General features: G+C 55.2%; 1 protein-coding gene across 1 annotated transcript in view; it reads right to left on the bottom strand.

The window, feature by feature from the left end:
* The window catches only part of LOC146812814 (alpha-2-macroglobulin-like protein 1), an 848,867-nt gene that overhangs the window by 618,341 nt on the left and 211,724 nt on the right, over positions 1–18,802 (bottom strand). Inside the window, exon 11 of the mRNA XM_085615205.1 lies at positions 9,517–9,684. Within this exon, the coding sequence (XP_085471331.1) occupies positions 9,517–9,684 (168 nt within the window). The remainder of the gene's footprint in view (positions 1–9,516; positions 9,685–18,802) is intronic.

Genomic DNA, 18,802 nt, shown 5'->3' with positions numbered 1-18,802 from the left:
CTCAACGGGTCCAAAACTGAGATCATGCTTCTCGGACATAAAGGGCCCACCCTTCCGCCTAACCTCTGGCCCAACTGCCTGGGAGAACCCCCCACTCCCAAAGAGGAGATCAAGAGCCTAGGGATCTGGATAGAGAAGGACCTGTCCTTCAAAACCCAAGCAAAAAAAACTGCTGGGATCTGCTTCGGCCTTCTCAGATCAGTCAGAAAAATTCTGCCCCTGCTACCACAAACGTCCCGGAAACTGCTCATCCAAGGCCTTATCCTTTCCAGACTGGATTATGGCAACGCCATCTACCTGGGAGCTCCCGAAGCCACTGTTGGAAGGCGTTCCCCGGGGGGGCTTCGGAATGCGTTCCTGACCACCCGTGGGCCCACCTCTCCCAGAGTTAGGCCGAGCAAGGGCGGGGAGGCCCTTCCTGGAAGGGTCTCGTACCTAGGATCGCACACGCTGCGCCTGCACTCTCTGACAGAGGGACACCACACAGTAGTTCTTCGGAAGACAGTGTACTTTATCGTAGGCGTAAGGGACCTTTATGATCCCAAATGCAGGTACAGCGCCACAATCAGCGGCGATCTCGTGATCGGGGTATGGGGGTAGCGGGACAGTCTTTGAGTCAGTGTCTCTGCGGAGTATCCTGCGCACAGCTCTCAATCCTTGAGCTGGGGGATGTTGCTTCTCTCGGCAATCTCTGCTGATTCCCTCGGAGGGGAGTGCCGCGAGTCACTCAGCAGGCACAGGTGGTTCGGAGTTCGGGGAGCCGCGACAGCGTCAGCAGGGCTCAGATGGTTCAGAGTTCGGGGAGCCGCGACAGCGTCAGCAGGGCTCAGATGGTTCAGAGTTCGGGTAGCGTTCTTCGGTTCGGGGAGCGATCGAGCCGCGACCAGGTCAGCAGGCTCTCGTCAGTCCAGGTCTTCTCTGCCTCCCGTCCCTTCCGCACCCCTTGTTATACTTCCCCTCCTCTTTGAAGTCCGGAGTCCTCGCCGAGAGGGGTCTTGGTGCCTGGGGGCGGTGTGTCGGGGCTTCCTGTCGCTCGGCCCTTTGATCTGTTCAGGTGGGTCCGGGAGGGACTCCAGACACCCAGCAGGCGAGACGGCCGCTCACCGGGGGCCTGGTGGCCGATCGAAACCTTCCTTGGGGAAGAGACCAGAGGTGTGACAGGGTCGGCGCCTCTCGGTCTGGCTTGGGGGGGTTTCTCTCTCCCTCGTCCGGGCATGCGTGTTGGGGTCTGGCCGGCCATCGGGATGTTGGGCCATGGTGGCCGGAAGTCTGTGACATCGAGGATCGGTGCGGTTGCAGGGTGGCTTGCTCGTCGGGAGGGCCCACGCCACGAAGCCGGTCTCACAGCCACCCTCAACAAATTACAACGAATTCAGAACGCCACTGCCCGGCTTCTCACGAACACCCCGGCTAGAACTTCGGCTAAACCAGCTCTTAAACTCCTGCACTGGCTCCCAATAAGAGAAAGAATAAAATTCAAGGCCCTCTGTCTGGCGCATAAACTTCTACAGGACAAGGGCCCCCCCATTCTCAAAAACCTAATCACGCCCTACAAAGCCACAAGGCCTCTCCGCTCGGATCACGAACACCTTATCACAGGCCACAGAGTAAAAAAGGCACGCACAGGAGGTCGGCGATTCTCGGTGAACACGGCTAAAATGTGGAACGCCCTACCTCTCAAACTCAGGAGTGAACCCAGTCATCTCCGCTTCAGAAAACTATTGAAAACGCACCTCTTCCCTTGATTCACTCCTTCTCTCCTCTCCCTGGTCACCACACCGAATCTGCTGTCTTGGTTTTTAGCGCTGGGATGCTTCCGGGTTACTATGCGCTTGTGAGACCGGCCTCGTGGCGTGGGCCCTCCCGACCCGCAAGCCACCCTGCAACCGCACCGATCCTCGATGTCACAGACTTCCGGCCACCATGGCCCAACATCTCGATGGCCGGCCAGATCCCAACACGCATGCCCGACCGAGGGAGAGAGAAACCCCCAAGCCAGATCGAGAGGCGCCGACCCTGTCACACCTCTGGTCTCTTCCCCAAGGAAGGTTTCGATCGGCCACCAGGCCCCCGGTGAGCGGCCGCCTCGCCTGCTGGGTGTCTGGAGTCCCTCCCGGACCCACCTGAACAGATCAAAGGGCCGAGCGACAGGAAGCCCCGACACCCCACCCCCAGGCACCAAGACCCCTCTCGGCGAGGACTCCGGACTTCAAAGAGGAGGGGAAGTATAACAAGGGGTGCGGAAGGGACGGGAGGCAGAGAAGACCTGGACTGACGAGAGCCTGCTGACCTGGTCGCGGCTCGATCGCTCCCCGAACCGAAGAACGCTACCCGAACTCTGAACCATCTGAGCCCTGCTGACGCTGTCGCGGCTCCCCAAACTCTGAACCATCTGAGCCCTGCTGACGCTGTCGCGGCTCCCCGAACTCTGAACCATCTGAGCCCTGCTGACGCTGTCGCGGCTCCCCAAACTACGAACCATCTGAGCCCTGCTGACGCTGTCGCGGCTCCCCGAACTACGAACCACCTGTGCCTGCTGAGTGACTCGCGGCACCCTCCTCCAAGAGATCGGCAGAGATTGCCGAGAGAAGCAACATCCCCCCAGCTCGAGGATTGAGCGCTGTGCGCAGGATTCTCCGCAGAGACACTGACTCAAAGACTGTCCCGCTACCCCCATACCCCCATCACGAGATCGCCTATGCCAGTGACCCTCAATGTCCCATGTACCAACGACCCGCCACGACAACCCCGCCGGCTCGACAAATGGCCTCCGTAGCCCTGGGGGAAGAGATGGAAGACTCCGAAGAATGGGAACCAGCCGCCATGGCCTTGGTCTCCCTAGGGGACCGAGAGATGGTCCCCGGAACGTCCCTGCCCGCCAACACGAAGAAGTACCGACAGCAGGTGACGGTCAACGGTCACCGCGTCGAGGGCCTCCAGGACACGGGGGCGAGTGTCACAGCGGTCCACTGTCACCTGGTCTCCGAAGACCAGATCCTGCCCGACGCCTTTTGTCCAGTCATATCGTCAGACAATTCCGAGAGCCTATGCCGGATGGCCCTGGTCCCCTTTGAATGGGGGGGAGTCACCGGCAATTTGAGGGTGGCAGTCCGAACCTCCCAGCCCGTAGACTGCCTCCTGGGCAACGACCTTGAGAATTCCCCGTGGGGACAAGTGGAACGAAGAGCCCATCTAGAGATGATGGGCCTACCCGAGTGGGTATGCGCCACCACGCGCTCTATGATTCTCAGATTGCCTTCCTCCGAGGGCTGCTGACGCTGTGGCGGCTCCCCGAACTACGAACCATCTGAGCCCTGCTGACGCTGTCGCGGCTCCCCGAACTCTGAACCATCTGAGCCCTGCTGACGCTGTCGCGGCTCCCCGAACTCTGAACCATCTGAGCCCTGCTGACGCTGTCGCGGCTCCCCGAACTACGAACCACCTGTGCCTGCTGAGTGACTCGTGGCACCCTCCTCCAAGAGATCGGCAGAGATTGTCGAGAGAAGCAACATCCCCCCAGCTCGAGGATTGAGCGCTGTGCGCAGGATACTCCGCAGAGTCACTGACTCAAAGACTGTCCCACTACCCCCATACCCCCATCACGAGATCGCCGCCGCTTGTGGCACTAATTCCATACCTGCCTTCCGGATCATAAAGATCCCTTACAACTAACGATAAAGTATACTGTCTTACGAAGAACTGCTGTGTGGTGTCCCTCTATCAGAAGAGTGTAAGCGCAGCGTGTGCAATCCTAGGTACGAGACCCTTCTAGGAAGGGCCTCCCCGCTCTTGCTCGGCCTAACTCTAGGAGGGGTGGGTCCCCGGGTGGTCAGGAACGCAGTCCGCAGCCTCCCCGGTGAACGCCTTCCAACAGCGCTCTATAAAACCCATATTCATTCATTCATTCATTCACATCGCCCTGTGCTCCTCTTCAGCACATCGCCCTGAGCTCCACTTCTGCACCTCACCCTGAGCTTCTCTTCTGCACATCACCCTGAACTCCTCTTCTGCCCATCGCTCCTCTTCTACACATCGCCCTGAGCTCCTCTTCTGCACATCGCCCTGTGTGCCTCTTTTGCACGTCGCCCTCAGCTCCTCTTCTGCACATCACCCTGAGCTCCTTTTCTGTACATCGCCCTGTGCTCCTCGTCTGCACATCGCCCTAAGCGCCTCTTCTACACCTCACCCTGAGCTTCTCTTCTGCATCTCACCCTGAGTTCCTATTCTGCACATCACCCTGAGCTCCTCTTCTGCACATCACCCTGAGCTCCTCTTCTGCACATCTCCCTGTTCTCCTCTTCTGCACCTCACCCTGTGCTCCTCTTCTGTCCATCGCCCTGAGCTCCTCTTCTACACATCGCCCTTAGCTCCTCCTCTGCACATCGCCCTGAGCTCCTCTTCTGCACATCGCCCTGAGCTCCTCTTCTGCACATCGCCCTGTGCGCCTCTTCCGCGCATCGCCCTGAGCTCCTCTTCCACACATCACCCTGTGCTCCTCTTCCGCACATCACCCTGTGCTCCTCTTCCGCACATCACCCTGAACTCCTCTTCCGCACATCACCCTGAGCTCCTCTTCCACACATCACCCTGATTTCCTCTTCTGCACATCACCCTGAGCTCCTCTACTGCACATCGCCCTGAGCTCCTCTTCTGTACATCGCCCTGTGCGCCTCTTCTGCACATCGCCCTGAGCTCCTCTTCTGCACATGACCCTGAGCTCCTCTTCCACACATCACCCTGTGCTCCTCTTCCGCACATCACCCTGAGCTCCTCTTCCACACATCACCCTGATTTCCTCTTCTGCACATCACCCTGAGCTCCTCTACTGCACATCGCCCTGAGCTCCTCTTCTGTACATCGCCCTGTGCGCCTCTTCTGCACATCGCCCTGAGCTCCTCTTCTGCACATGACCCTGAGCTCCTCTTCCACACATCACCCTGAGCTCCTCTGACTGCATAGGGCCTATCTGACCCCGGGAAGGATTAAACGGTATTTTCAGGTGCAGGATGCGGCGTGCCCGAGATGTCTGGAGCTTGGAGCGGAGCTCGACCACCTCTTGTGGGGGTGTCCCCGGCTGGGGACGTATTGGGCTGAGGTGGGGGAGCTCTTGAACGCTGTCACGGACCGTGAGGTGGAGTTCGACATGGCGGCCTGTTTATTGCTCTGGTTCCCTCACACAGTGAAGACGAAAGTGACGAGTAAATTCATTGACTTGGGCCTCATGCTGGCCCAGAGGGAAATTACATGGCATTGGAAATCCCGGGAGGGTCCGTCGTATGGGAGATGGATGGCTGAGTTGCTGAAGTGGGCTAGCTGTGAGAGTGTGCTTAGGAGGCGACAGGCGACCAGGGCGGGGGATGAGAAGGGATTGGAATGGTTGAGGGCATGGGAGCTGATAGTACAGGCTCTGAAGGACTACCGGCTGGAGAGCACAGAGCACGAAGACCGGGAGGGCGGGGTTCCACGAGGCCTAGGAGCTACAGGCAAACAACCGATAGCAGTAGAAACAGTATGCTAGACCCCACGATCGGGGCCCATGCCAGCAGTAATGGGGGGGTGGGTAGGGCGGGGGGGAGTTATTGGGGTGTTGCAGCAGTATAAGGACGGATGGCTGGGGACTGAGGCGGTTGGGTAAAAAGCAGATATTAACCTGGGAGGTTGACCAGCTCTTCTGTGACAGGATAGCTAGGATACTCAGAGGATTGTAACGATGTGCCGCCCGGCCTCCGGGATGTGGGCTGAATGGCTGTGTACAGCACTACAATGATGGGGGGGCTCTGAGATACCTTGTGGGCACAGGTCGCTATTATGGAGTTCTCATTCTTAATTCTGCAATAAAAACACGTTTAAAAAAATCACCCTGAGCTCCTCTGCTGCACATCACCCCGAGCTCCTCTTCCACACATCACCCTGTGCTCCTCTTTTCTGCACATCACCCTGAGCTGCTTTTCTGCACATTAGGCTGAGCTCTTTTTCTGCACATCATCCTGTGCTCCTCTTCTGCATATCACCCTGTACCTCACTGATGCATGGCACACTGAGCTCCTCTTCTCTACATCGCCTGTGCTCCTCTCATGCACATCACCCTGTGCTCCTCTTCTGCATATCACCCTGAGCTCCTCTTCTGCACATCATCCTGAGCTTCTCTGGTGCACATCAACCTGTGCTTGTCTTCTGCACCTCGCCCTGTGCCTCCCTTATGCACGTCACACTGCCACCTAATACACCAAACAGGTTTTGTATGACTATTCGTCTGTATGTATTGACGCCTGTTGATATGGGTTACGGTGACCTCTATGTAAACAAGCATTGGCATAGCCAATATGTCTCGCCTTTGGGACCTTATAAGTATTTAATTATGCAGCACAATATCGTTGGTGCAACATCAACAGTTGCATGGCTAAACACATAAGGTCCCAAAGGCAAGACCTATTGGCTATGCCAATGCTTGTTCAGGCAGGGTAGCATGGTGACTGTATCACTGCTTAAAAGGTTCTGAGAAGCAGCTGTGTTTGCATGAGTAGGCGGGAGGGGTGAGGGTTCGGAACTCTGCAAACAGGAGCCCTATGAAGTTTTATTGTGCTCACTGTCACACAGGGGTCAGGGTTTGGTGCTTGATGTCAACAGAAGAACCGGCAGAAAAAGCAACATCGTTAGGGGCATAAAAAAAATAGTGTGATTGCTTAGACACCGAACCCTGGAGTGTGCAAGAGCTCACTCGACTAATATTGTATGTAAATATGCAATCTAAGAAAAAATATAACTTCCACAGAGCATACTTGACGCCTGGAAAAATCCAGAAATATTTTAAAGTTGAGGAGGCGGCATGTCCCAGATGCCTGAGAACTGGGGTGGAACTGGCTCATATGCTGTGGTCTTGCCCAGCGCTGGGGCTTTACTGGAAGGAGGTGGGAGATACCCTGAATGAGGTGACGGAGGAGTGGCTGGAGTTCGATATGGCTGTTAGTATACTGCACTGGTTCCCACACACGCCCAAAACTAAAATCACGAGCAAATTCGTAGACATGGGACTTATATTAGCAAAACGAGAAATCACGAAGAGGTGGAAGGCAACAGTGGGCCCCACTAGTAAAAGATGGAAGGGGGAATTTCTTAAATGGGCCACCAGCGAGGGCGCGCTGCGGTATCAATGGGCTCATAGGCGCAACGATGATAAGGCGCTAGAGGCGGCAACTGCGTGGGAGGCGTTAGTGCAGGCACTGCGAGATTATGAGCCAGGCGCGGATGGAGTCGACCAAACCGGGGATGAGGGGACGACCCCGGAGCAAACTGGGCACATCACATAACTCGACACATTGGTATTCCTTGGGCTGTACGATATTAGAGGGCATAGATGGCCGCATGCGTTGCTGAGGAGGACTGAGGGAGGGGGAGGTAATCTAGAAGTTTCATAGTGTTTAAGGGTGGAGGTTTTGTTAGGTAGTTTATTGGTTTATGCGTTGTATAGACCGGGAGGGATTTTTTTGACCCTGCTTTAGGTATTGTATGATTGGCGGGGGGCTTGTGCTTAATTTGCAGGAAGTATGGTGAAACAAATTGTGTAAGGCTTTATATGTGGTTGTGTAAAAAATCAAAAAACTATGTTTTAAAAAAAAAAAAGAAGAAAAAATATAACTTGCTAAATCTAACATACTTTAGTTCATTACGATAAAATCCATAATGCAATTGTTTCTCTTCGTGTTATTTTATCATGTCTTTTTAACTCACGTCATATACTACAGACTATTTCCTCTTTTGAGTTACCTAAGAAAAGCAAACACATTACAGAAAAAAAATAAAAAAATAACTCTAAATTCAGTCTGACGGCAGCCCTATTTAAAGTGATGTATTAAAAAATAAATACTTTTGTATGAGTAAAAAAGAAAAAAGTGGGGCTGTTCAAATGTTAATTTGAATCAAGCATAAAAGTGTGGAATGCCAAGATTCTAAAAAGGAGCCTACTGAAAGCGCTTTTAAACATGAACCAAAACAAGCACGAAAGTGAAAGCTCATTGAGGCACGCAAGGCTTAATGAGCCTTGTCAGAAACCCACATGGCGGCTGCGTGCGTGCACGCTCGTGTGAACGCTAGCGCTAGGCCACCAAAAGCCTGTGGCAGCACTTTGAAAACCCACACACTAAATTTTTCGCATAGTAGCGCATGCGCTGGCTCAGCGAGACCTAAAAATGGGTGGCTGTCGATTATTTCCGTGTTTATGCTCGTTGTGTGTGTGTGCCTAAACAGTACATGCCTATTAATACCTGAGATATACAAAAAGTCAAATATATGGTCCTGCCAATGCATGTTATTATAGCCCTCTCAAAGAGGGGTTAAGTTACTGAAAGAGAGGGGCATGTTTGAAGAAACCATGGGGCACATCTACGGGAAGATGTCGGAGAGTGGAGCTGTGCCAAATTTGGCAGTCCCGCGCTTCAACATTTTCAAAATGCAGGGATGTGCCGAATTCACAAGAATACAGCGCACCCCTGTGTTTTTCCTAGTACTGGCGCAAACTTTTGCTGCCTACCACCAAAGCAGGCACGCTTGCACCATAGTTCAAGGGTGCCTGTGTTGCAGGGAATGATTGTTTATGTGCAGGAAGGTGTCCCATCCTGCACATAAACAATCACTAATGGCTATTTTTTACTTCTATGTGTGCTGCAGAATGCAGCACCCATAGAAGCAGCAAATCTTCAGTATTTAATGATTGTTCATGTGCAGGAAGGGACACTTCCCTGCACATAAACAATCATTAATTGCATTTTGCTCTTTCTATATGTGCTGCAGAATGCAGTTCACATAGAAAAAGCAAAAACGAGGAGAAATAAAGGCATTTCTCCTTGTTTCGCCATTCTAATGCATGGCATTAGTTTTTGGCGTTGCCTCAGATTTACACATCCTTATAAATCTGGGACAGTGTCAAAAGCAATGGGTGTTGCAGTGGAATGCCCACACCAACATCCAGTGCATGCCCCTTTCACACTAAGTGATACCTGTAAAGGGGGCTTACTCACAAGGCGGCATTAAGCCACAAAAAGTGGCTTAGTGGCCCAATGTAAAAAAGAGTAGGGCATATCGCCACCAGAGCATCTCTAAAAGTGACATTCTGGTGGCGATATCCCCTTGTAAATATGCCCCTAGTCTCTTAGTAGAGTGCAAAGGCAGAGAGCACTCTGCCATAAAAGCCACTGGCAACTCAATAGATGTTTTCATATCACTTTGTTCCTCCAAAAAGGATTTTAAATCAACTTTGTATGATGCACTATGGATCTTAATTTGTTTATTATCTTGACTATTGAATTGTATGTGTGCCTAATTTATGTTGCCATGTAATGTTGCTCCATGTCATTCATTGTTTATCCCATAATTCACAATAAACCACATTTAACTAGCATGAAAGAGAGAAGGCAAGAAAGGGGGGGTGAGTGAGTGAGAGACAGTGTGAGGAGTGAGATGGAGGCGAGAACAGCACTAAGGGAAAGGAAGTGGGAGGTATGAGAGAGAGATGCTTCTTACCCACAATTCTACTGCGTTGTCATTCCAGAGGGAGGTCTCAAGCACGAAGGATACCCTGCCCAGGTTGTCTGTTGTGTACTTTTTGTTGATACTGGTTTCGCCATACTTGATTTCCAAGTAGATTGTGGAGTGCATCATTAGTTCGCCAGTGGGGCCCTCCATTTTCATCTGCGCCCATGCAACGCAGAGGGGAAGAAAAGACATGGAGACAATTAGTGTGAAAGCAGGGAGAGTGAACTGAGCCATGACTGCTGCTAAGAGCCTTTCTCCTGTAGGAATACAAAGTCTTAAGTAGGGTTGTGCAAAAGTAAGCAACACGTAACTTCACAGTTTTACTTTTTCAACTTTGCAAGCTTCCCCACAAAACTCACTTGCTTACTGCTCAGCAAATTTAGAGGAGGATTACTTTTTTCCTGGCTTCATAAATTGGTCCATGATGCAGTTTGTGCAACAGTTACTGGACTAAGGTAACCCACAAAAAATGCTTGGCAACAGACTGTGGCACAAGGAGCAACCGCTTAGGCAGAGTTCGGCACCTGGATAATGGAGATGCTGAATTGCACCACTAAAGCCAATGAAATACTCATGTTTAATTAGGTATGTAGCCTTTTGGGTCCTTCACCTATTCTTCAACCAGGAGATGCTTCTTTAATGCACTGTACATATCCCACAATAAAAAGCAATGTTAAGGCTAACACAACTGCATGAAATTAGTCCCTTCCACAACCACACCCACCGTGTGTTCCATATCTGTTCCACCCCACGGCACTATCCAAAGACCCACTCACCCCGGCCTCTCCTCCCCAATCTACTTTTCCCTATCCTCCTTAACGGTAAAAACAAATTACACAACTAATCAGGGGAATAGACTGTTTATCAACTTCCCGCTCCTCCACTTTGGATCCCAAAAAGACAAGGGCAGAAACCTCCCAAATAAACTCGTCACTATCATGAGGCAACAAACATTACCCCCCACATAATCTGGTTATCCAAGAGATGCAAGGAATTCTCTAATTTCTTCACAGACAAGATTGTGAAGATAGAACATTCCCCGGTTAACTTTCCAGATGTCAACTTTTCTCCAATGTCCCTTCCCCACACACTATCACTTGGGCCAAAATCCGTGATTCAGCTGTCCACCCACCATCGATGATCCTGAAGAATAGCGCCTCCTGGAACAAATTCAGGGCACTCAGAGAAGACGAACTCAACAAAATCAAATCTAACATGATTTGACTATCCACATCTCCGGGCCTCTCCCCTCCTCCCTAATCAAGGAAATTACCCACCTTGTTAGACGGACCGGGAGGGTCGGCCGAGGACAAGGGGAGAGGTCTCCGGGGAGAGCCGTCTCCAGCGATCGTACAGACGAGTAACTTCCCCCCCACAGATGTACACCACACAAGGATAGGCTTTAACGTTCTTTATAAGCAGTTTAAGGTACGATGTAATGGTACAAGGAGGTCTGGACTCAGGGGTCCCCTCGATTCTAGTCTCTGGGTTTGGGAAAGGGGGTAGCGGGACAGTCTGGTTACCAATCTGGTAGATGCGATGATGGATAGCTCACAATCCTCGAGCTCGGTGTTCTAGCTTGGACGGGCTGCGGCAGCGCCAGCAGGTCCCGGTGAAGGTGGTCGTTACACGGTCCGCGGCAGCGCCAGCAGGTCCCAATGAAGGTGGTCGTTACACGGTCCGCGGCAGCGCCAGCAGGTCCCGATGAAGGTGGTCGTTACACGGTCCGCGGCAGCGCCAGCAGGTCCCGATGAAGGTGGTCGTTACACGGTCCGCGGCAGCGCCAGCAGGTCCCGATGAAGATGGTGGTTACAACGGTCCGCGGCAGCGCCAGCAGGTCCCGACGAGGATGAAGGATGCAGAAGGCCGCGGCAGCGCCAGCAGGCAGGACGATAGTTCACAAGGCAGGGCTACGGCAGCGCCGGTAGTCCGTCAAGGATGAGTTCTTCTCGGTGTCTCTCGACTCCAGGATACAACTGCCTTCCTGTTCTGGAGCTGACCTAGTTATAGGTCTGGCGCCCTTTGATGTCCGGACCCTCGCACTTGGAGGTCGGGAGGTCCGGGATGAGGGAGTCCAGACACCCAGCAGGGGGTGGAGCCAGCGCCCGGGGGAGCTGGAGGGCGAGCGGCACCTGGCGGGGGAGAGCCATCGATACTTCTTTTCTCCCATCGACCTGCCAAGTGGTCCGTTCACCTCCTGGGTGGATGGTGGTGCCGGGATGGCAGGGCCTGGCCAGGCCCAGGGTTAGGGTCGAGCTGAGGCCACGCGGCCTCGTGGTGCAGTGTCCAAGATGGCGGCTAGTCCGGCCGGGGGAGCCGGGAGTGGGTCGGCCCCATGATACGTAGATGTCCGGGGGCAGGAGTACCGTCTGGAGACGGGGTGCGGGTTGTATCTGTGGGTCACACCTGGAGGGCCGGGGCTTGGGCCTTGTCATGCGGGGAGGGAGCAAGCCCCTCATGTGGCCTGTCCAACATGCGTCCCCCCCAGCTGAAGGCGGGGAGAGTCACCCATCCTCTTGGGGACTTTCCTCGTCGAGGCGGAAAAAGCGTGACAGGCCATCTGCGTTGGCGTGGTCTTGGCCCGGTCGATGTTCCATAGTGAAGTCCATCCCCTGCAGGGAGGTGGACCAGCGCAATAGTTTGGGGTTTTCCCCCCGCATCTGCATTAGCCACTGCAGGGGTCGATGATCTGTCTGCACCCGGAAGTGGGTACCGAAGAGATAGGGCCGGAGCTTTTTGAGGGCCCACACCACTGCGAAGGCCTCCCTCTCGATTGTGCTCCAGCGCTGTTCTCGGGCCAGGAGGCGTCTGCTGATGAAGGCCACCGGGTGGTCCAGTCCCTCGGGGTTCAGTTGGGAGAGGACCGCCCCGATGCCATGGTCGGAGGCATCCGTTTGCACAATGAATTCCCGACTGTAATCGGGGGCCTGGAGCACAGGGGCAGTGCACAGGGCGGCTTTCAGCTTCTCGAAGGCCGCTTGACAGTCGGGGGTCCAGTTAACCTTCTTCGGTTGGGTTTTGGAGGTGAGTCCCGTGAGGGGCCCCACAATGCTGCCATAGTCCCTCACGAACCGTCGGTAGTAGCCGGTGAGCCCCAAGAAGGCTCGGACCTCGGTCTGCGTGACTGGGGGCTGCCAGGACTGGATGGCAGCGATTTTGAGTTGCAGAGGGGCCACCAGACCGCTTCCCACCTGGTGTCCGAGGTAGGTCACGGATCCCTGACCAATTTGGCACTTGCCGGCCTTGATTGTGATGCCGGCCCGCTGGAGGGCCTGCAGGACCTCTCGGAGGTGGTGGAGGTGGTCGGACCAGTGACGGCTGTACACAGCGATATCGTCCAGGTAGGCGGCGCTGAACTCCTCGAGCCCCGCCAGGACCTGGTTCACTAGTCGCTGAAAAGTAGCTGGGGCATTCTTCATGCCGAAGGGCATGACCTTGAAGTGGTAGTGGCCATCGGGGGTAGAAAAGGCGGAACGTTCTTGGGCCCGGGGTGTGAGACCGATCTGCCAGTAGCCCGCTGTCAGGTCGAAGATGCTGAGGTAGCGGGCAGCCCCCATGCGGTCGATCAATTCATCTGCTCGGGGGATGGGATGGGCGTCGGTCCTGGTGACAGCATTCAAGCCCCGATAGTCGACGCAGAATCGGAGTTCAGGAGTGGTGCCGGGGGCAGCAGCTTTGGGGACTAGCACGACCGGGCTGGCCCAGGGGCTATCCGAGGGCTCGATGACCCCGAGCGTGAGCATCTTGGATACTTCTTCTTGGATGCAGGCCCGCACCCGATCCGGTACGCGGTAGGCCCGGTGTCTGACAGGGGGACTGTCCCCGGTGTCCACGTCGTGCAAGCACCAGGGGGTGACCCCTGGGGTAAGGGAAAATAAGGTAGAAAACTGCAGCAGGAGGTCCCGGCAGCCTTGGCGCTGCTCTGGGGTGAGGGCATCGGAGAGCCGGACCCCATCCACGGAACCATCTTTCTCCTGAGTCGTCAGGAGATCCGGGAGAGGCTCGGAGTCTTCTTCTGCTCCACTGTCTGTAGCCATCAGGAGGCTGAGCTCTGAGCGCACAAAGTGGGGCTTGAGTCTGTTGGTGTGGAGGACCCGGAGGGGGTTCCGGGGAGATTCCATATCGATGAGATAGGTGACGGGACTCTTGCGTTCGACCACTTTGAAGGGTCCCGTCCACTTGTCCTGCAAGGCACATGGTTCGGTGGGGGACATCACCCACACTTGCTGGCCAGGTTCGAATTCGATGGAGGAGGCATTTCGGTCGTACCATTTTTTCATGTCCTCCTGACTGGCCTCAAGGTTCGTTTTGGCCATTTCCCTGAACCGCCGGGTCTGGTTACGTAGTGTCAGGAGGTACTTGAAGACGTCTGGAGGGGTCTTTAGGGGGGCCATCTCCCAACCTTCCTTGACTAGGCTGAGGGGCCCTCGCACAGGGTGCCCGTACAAGAGTTCGAACGGGCTAAAGCCGAGGGACTTCTGGGGAACTTCCCGATAGGCGAAGAGGAGGCACGGAAGTAGTACATCCCACTGGCGACGGAGGGGCTCTTCCAACCCCCCAATCATTCCCTTGAGCGTGCGGTTGAACCGCTCGACTAGTCAGTTTCCTTGAGGGTGATAGGGGGTCGTGAATCGGTAGGTGACCCCGCACTGTTGCCAGAGGGACTTCATATATTTCGAGATAAAGTTCGTGCCTCGGTCGCTGACGACTTCTCGGGGGAAGCCCACCCGGGAGAAGATCCCCATTAAGGCCCGGCCGACCACCGGGGCTGTTACAGTTCGCAGGGGCACAGCCTCGGGGTAGCGGGTGGCGTAGTCCACCAGTACCAGGATGAACCGATGTCCTTGTGCTGTACGGGGGTCCAGGGGCCCCACAATGTCTATTCCCACCCTCTCGAACGGGGTGGTGACCACTGGGAAGGGCTGCAGAGGTGCTTTGAGTTTGCGGCCGCTCTTCCCGCTGGCCTGGCACGTGGGGCAGGACCGGCAGTGGTTGAGGACGTCGTTTCTCATCTTCGGCCAGAAAAAGTGTGTCACCAGGCGACTGTAGGTTTTGTCCTGGCCCAGGTGTCCAGCCAGAGGGACATCGTGGGCCAAATTTAGCAAGAAGTCTCTAAAACGGAGGGGCACGACCAACACTCGACTGGCCCCTAACTCCGCGATTCTCTGTTCACTGTATAGTAGGTCGTTGTCCCAATAGATCCAATGGGCTCCGGTGGTGTCCCCTGCGCTTTGGGCGAGGGCTTGCTAGCGGAGTCCCTCGAGGGAGGGACAGGTCTTTTGCTCTTGACGGAACTGTTCCTGGGTGGGCCCATCTTCTTGACGCCACTGACCCAGGTCGGGAAGGTCCTGGGGCTGGGCGACCCCTTCGGGGGTTTGCTCTGGGGGGTCGGTATAGTCGGTGTCCTCTACTGGAGCGATCGGGGGAGGAGGTGCAGGCCATTCTGGTTCTTCTGGTCGGGGGATGGTACGGGCCGCCATGGACCGGGTGGTTACGCACGCCCAGTCCGGGACGCCCAACATCCCCAAATGCTCTCTTCTTTCGACGGCGGCCCACGGGGAACTCTCAAGATCATTCCCCAGGAGACAGTCCACGGGGGCATCATCCCGGACCATCACCTTCAACATGCCGGAGACTCCTCCCCATTCGAAGGGGACGCAGGCCATCCGACATAGACTTTCTGAATTGTCGGCCGAACGGACGGGGCAGAGAATGTTCGGCAGGATCTGCTCTGGTTTTACCAGGTGACAGCAGACGGCCGTCACACTGGCCCCTGTGTCACGTAGTGCTTCGGCCCGGCGCCCTTTAATGTTCACCCACTGGCTATATTTTCTGGTGTTGGCGGGTAGGGGAGCCCGCGGGACCATGTCTCTCCCCCCTAGGCACGCTAGAACCATGGCGGACGGTTCCCACTCTTGTTGGGCCTGCTCGTACTCTTCTTGTTCTTCGGAGATTTGTTCTCCCCCCAGGGCGGCGGCAGCTACCTGGCGGGGTTTTGGCGTTTGGTTCTGCGGACAGTTCGGGTCATTGGCGTAGTGGCCGACTCGCTGGCATCGGTGACACGTGACGTTGGCTCGGAACCCCGGGCGCATCGGGGGGTTGCCCCGGCCGGCCGGGGGCGGGGTGCTGGCAGCGGGAGTGGCCGGGACGGTGTCTCTCCCTCGCCCCTGGCCTCCTCCTCCTCCTCGGGGACGGTGCTGACCTTGGTTGTTCCGGTTCTGCTCGTGTGGCCCTCTCCGGCCCACTCGGGTGCTCTCCCACCGGTCAGCTTCGGCGGCGAGTTGCCGTGGGTCAGTCAATTTACTGTCGAGGAGGTGCTGCCTGAGCTCGACGAAGCAGTTGTTAGAGAGGTGCTCCCACACCATAAGATTAAAAAGTTGCTCGTAGGTCGTTACGTGGCTTCCCTTAATCCAACCCTCGAAGGCTCGGCTGAAATAGTTGACGTATTCCACCCAAGTTGTACCCGGGATCCGGGTGCAGTCTCGAAACCTCTGGCGGTACATTTCGGGCGTGAGCCCATATCGGGTGAGGAGGGCAGCCTTCATGTGGTCATAGGATGACATCTGATGGTCTGGGAGCTGTAGCAGGGCATCACGGCCTTCGTTGACGAACCTCCCCCATAGGCCGGCTCCCCAGTCACTTCGATCTATCCGGTGGGAGGTCATGGCGATCTCGTAGGCCTTGAACCACTGTTGTATGTCGTCCTCTCGGACATACTCTCGAACGACATCCTTGGGGATGTGGACTTTCTTTTCTGTCGCTCCCGGGGTGCGCGGTCGCTCGGGCACCTCCGGTTCTTTGTTCTGCTTCCGTAGGTCTATTTCTGCCAGTTTGCGCTCGTGTTCGTACGCTAGTCTCTTTTCTTCGAGCTCTCTCTGCCTCTGTTTTTCTTCCTGTTCTTCTCGGAGCCGCAGATGTTCTAGGTTCAGTTTTTGCTCGGCTAATTTTAGTTCACCGTCCATTTTGAGCCGTGCCATTTCTAACTCATGCAGTCGGTTTTTTTCTCTCTCTTGGATCTCTTCCTGCGAGAGGCCCGTTCCTCGCTCCTCGGGAGCCGTGGAGATCCTCTCTGATGCTGCACTGTTTCGGTCTGGGGATCTGGTGACCCCGGTTTCTGCCCACGACTCAATGGCGTGCTTGAAATCGTCTTTGGTACTCAGGCCGGTGGTAGCAATGCCTAGTTCCATGCAGAATTGTTTCAATTCACGATGGCTGTACTCTTCCAATTTATCCATCTGGAATTTCTCGGTGGATCCGCTCTCTTTGGTTGACATTGTGGTTTTGTCGTGGGGTGAGCTACTCTCTGTACGATTACGCGTTGATTCGGATCGCGCCGCTGGCCACCAATGTTAGACGGACCGGGAGGGTCGGCCGAGGACAAGGGGAGAGGTCTCCGGGGAGAGCCGTCTCCAGCGATCGTACAGACGAGTAACTTCCCCCCCACAGATGTACACCACACAAGGATAGGCTTTAACGTTCTTTATAAGCAGTTTAAGGTACGATGGAATGGTACAAGGAGGTCTGGACTCAGGGGGTCCCCTCGATTCTAGTCTCTGGGTTTGGGAAAGGGGGTAGCGGGACACTCTGGTTACCAATCTGGTAGATGCGATGATGGATAGCTCACAATCCTCGAGCTCGGTGTTCTAGCTTGGACGGGCTGCGGCAGCGCCAGCAGGTCCCGGTGAAGGTGGTCGTTACACGGTCCGCGGCAGCGCCAGCAGGTCCCAATGAAGGTGGTCGTTACACGGTCCACGGCAGCGCCAGCAGGTCCCGATGAAGGTGGTCGTTACACGGTCCGCGGCAGCGCCAGCAGGTCCCGATGAAGGTGGTCGTTACACGGTCCGCGGCAGCGCCAGCAGGTCCCGATGAAGATGGTGGTTACAACGGTCCGCGGCAGCGCCAGCAGGTCCCGACGAGGATGAAGGATGCAGAAGGCCGCGGCAGCGCCAGCAGGCAGGACGATAGTTCACAAGGCAGGGCTACGGCAGCCCCGGTAGTCCGTCAAGGATGAGTTCTTCTCGGTGTCTCTCGACTCCAGGATACAACTGCCTTCCTGTTCTGGAGCTGCCCTAGTTATAAGTCTGGCGCCCTTTGATGTCCGGACCCTCGCACTTGGAGGTCGGGAGGTCCGGGATGAGGGAGTCCAGACACCCAGCAGGGAGTGGAGCCAGCGCCCGGGGGAGCTGGAGGGCGAGCGGCACCTGGCGGGGGAGAGCCATCGATACTTCTTTTCTCCCATCGACCTGCCAAGTGGTCCGTTCACCTCCTGGGTGGATGGTGGTGCCGGGATGGCGGGGCCTGGCCAGGCCCAGGGTTAGGGTCGAGCTGAGGCCACGCGGCCTCGTGGTGCAGTGTCCAAGATGGCGGCTGGTCCGGCCGGGGGAGCCGGGAGTGGGTCGGCCCCATGATACGTAGATGTCCGGGGGCAGGAGTACCGTCTGGAGACGGGGTGCGGGTTGTTTCTGTGGGTCACACCTGGAGGGCCGGGGCTTGGGCCTTGTCATGCGGGGAGGGAGCAAGCCCCTCATGTGGCCTGTCCAACACACCTCATCTCCCTCCTCAGAATCAAACTAATCAATGCCTCACTGTCACAAGGTGAAGCCCCAGACTGCCTGAAGTTAGGCCAGATCCCCCTGCTCCTTAAGAAACTAGGAGCGGACCGTTTGGACACGAACAACTCCTGACCTGTGACCAGCCTCTATTTCCAGACAAAAGTCCTTAACAATGTGTGCTCTCCCAACTTAACATATTGAGGACTACGTGATCCAAAAGGAAGGGGGTAAAGGATCTGGATCTTTAACAATCCTGCAGTAATAGAGCAAATCATTTATGGGTCACGTCTCCTTGGCAATGGGCGACCCCTTCCCCATTTTTGGTACAGAGATTCAGAGAGCGCTGGAAAAAGTGAAAACAATTATTCTTTGAGATGGAAATATTTCAGTTTTATTGCTTTCGTAATATTAGATTTCATGCTTGACTCTGTTAAGGTTCAGAGTCACACAGAGCAGAGGTGGATCATAGATCCCAGAAGCGACAAAAGAATTAAACAGCCAAATCGTGTTTCGCCCCCTACATTGGCCGGATCGGCCTGGGGCTTTATTCAACACAACATACATAGTAATGCGGTGTCATTAATACAAACATAATTACAGAACTGCAACAACACATATGTGTGAATTGACAAGGTTTCATCCGGGATGAGGTAGTTGAGGGAATTTCATATTATCATTTTGCACGAAAAGTGAAAAGAAATGGAAAATGACGTGATAGTGAC

Source organism: Triturus cristatus, chromosome 7, assembly GCF_964204655.1.
Source record: "Triturus cristatus chromosome 7, aTriCri1.1, whole genome shotgun sequence".
NCBI lineage: Eukaryota > Metazoa > Chordata > Amphibia > Caudata > Salamandridae > Triturus > Triturus cristatus.
Note: the sequence above shows the minus strand (reverse complement) of the source record. Positions and strands in the feature narration are given on the sequence as shown.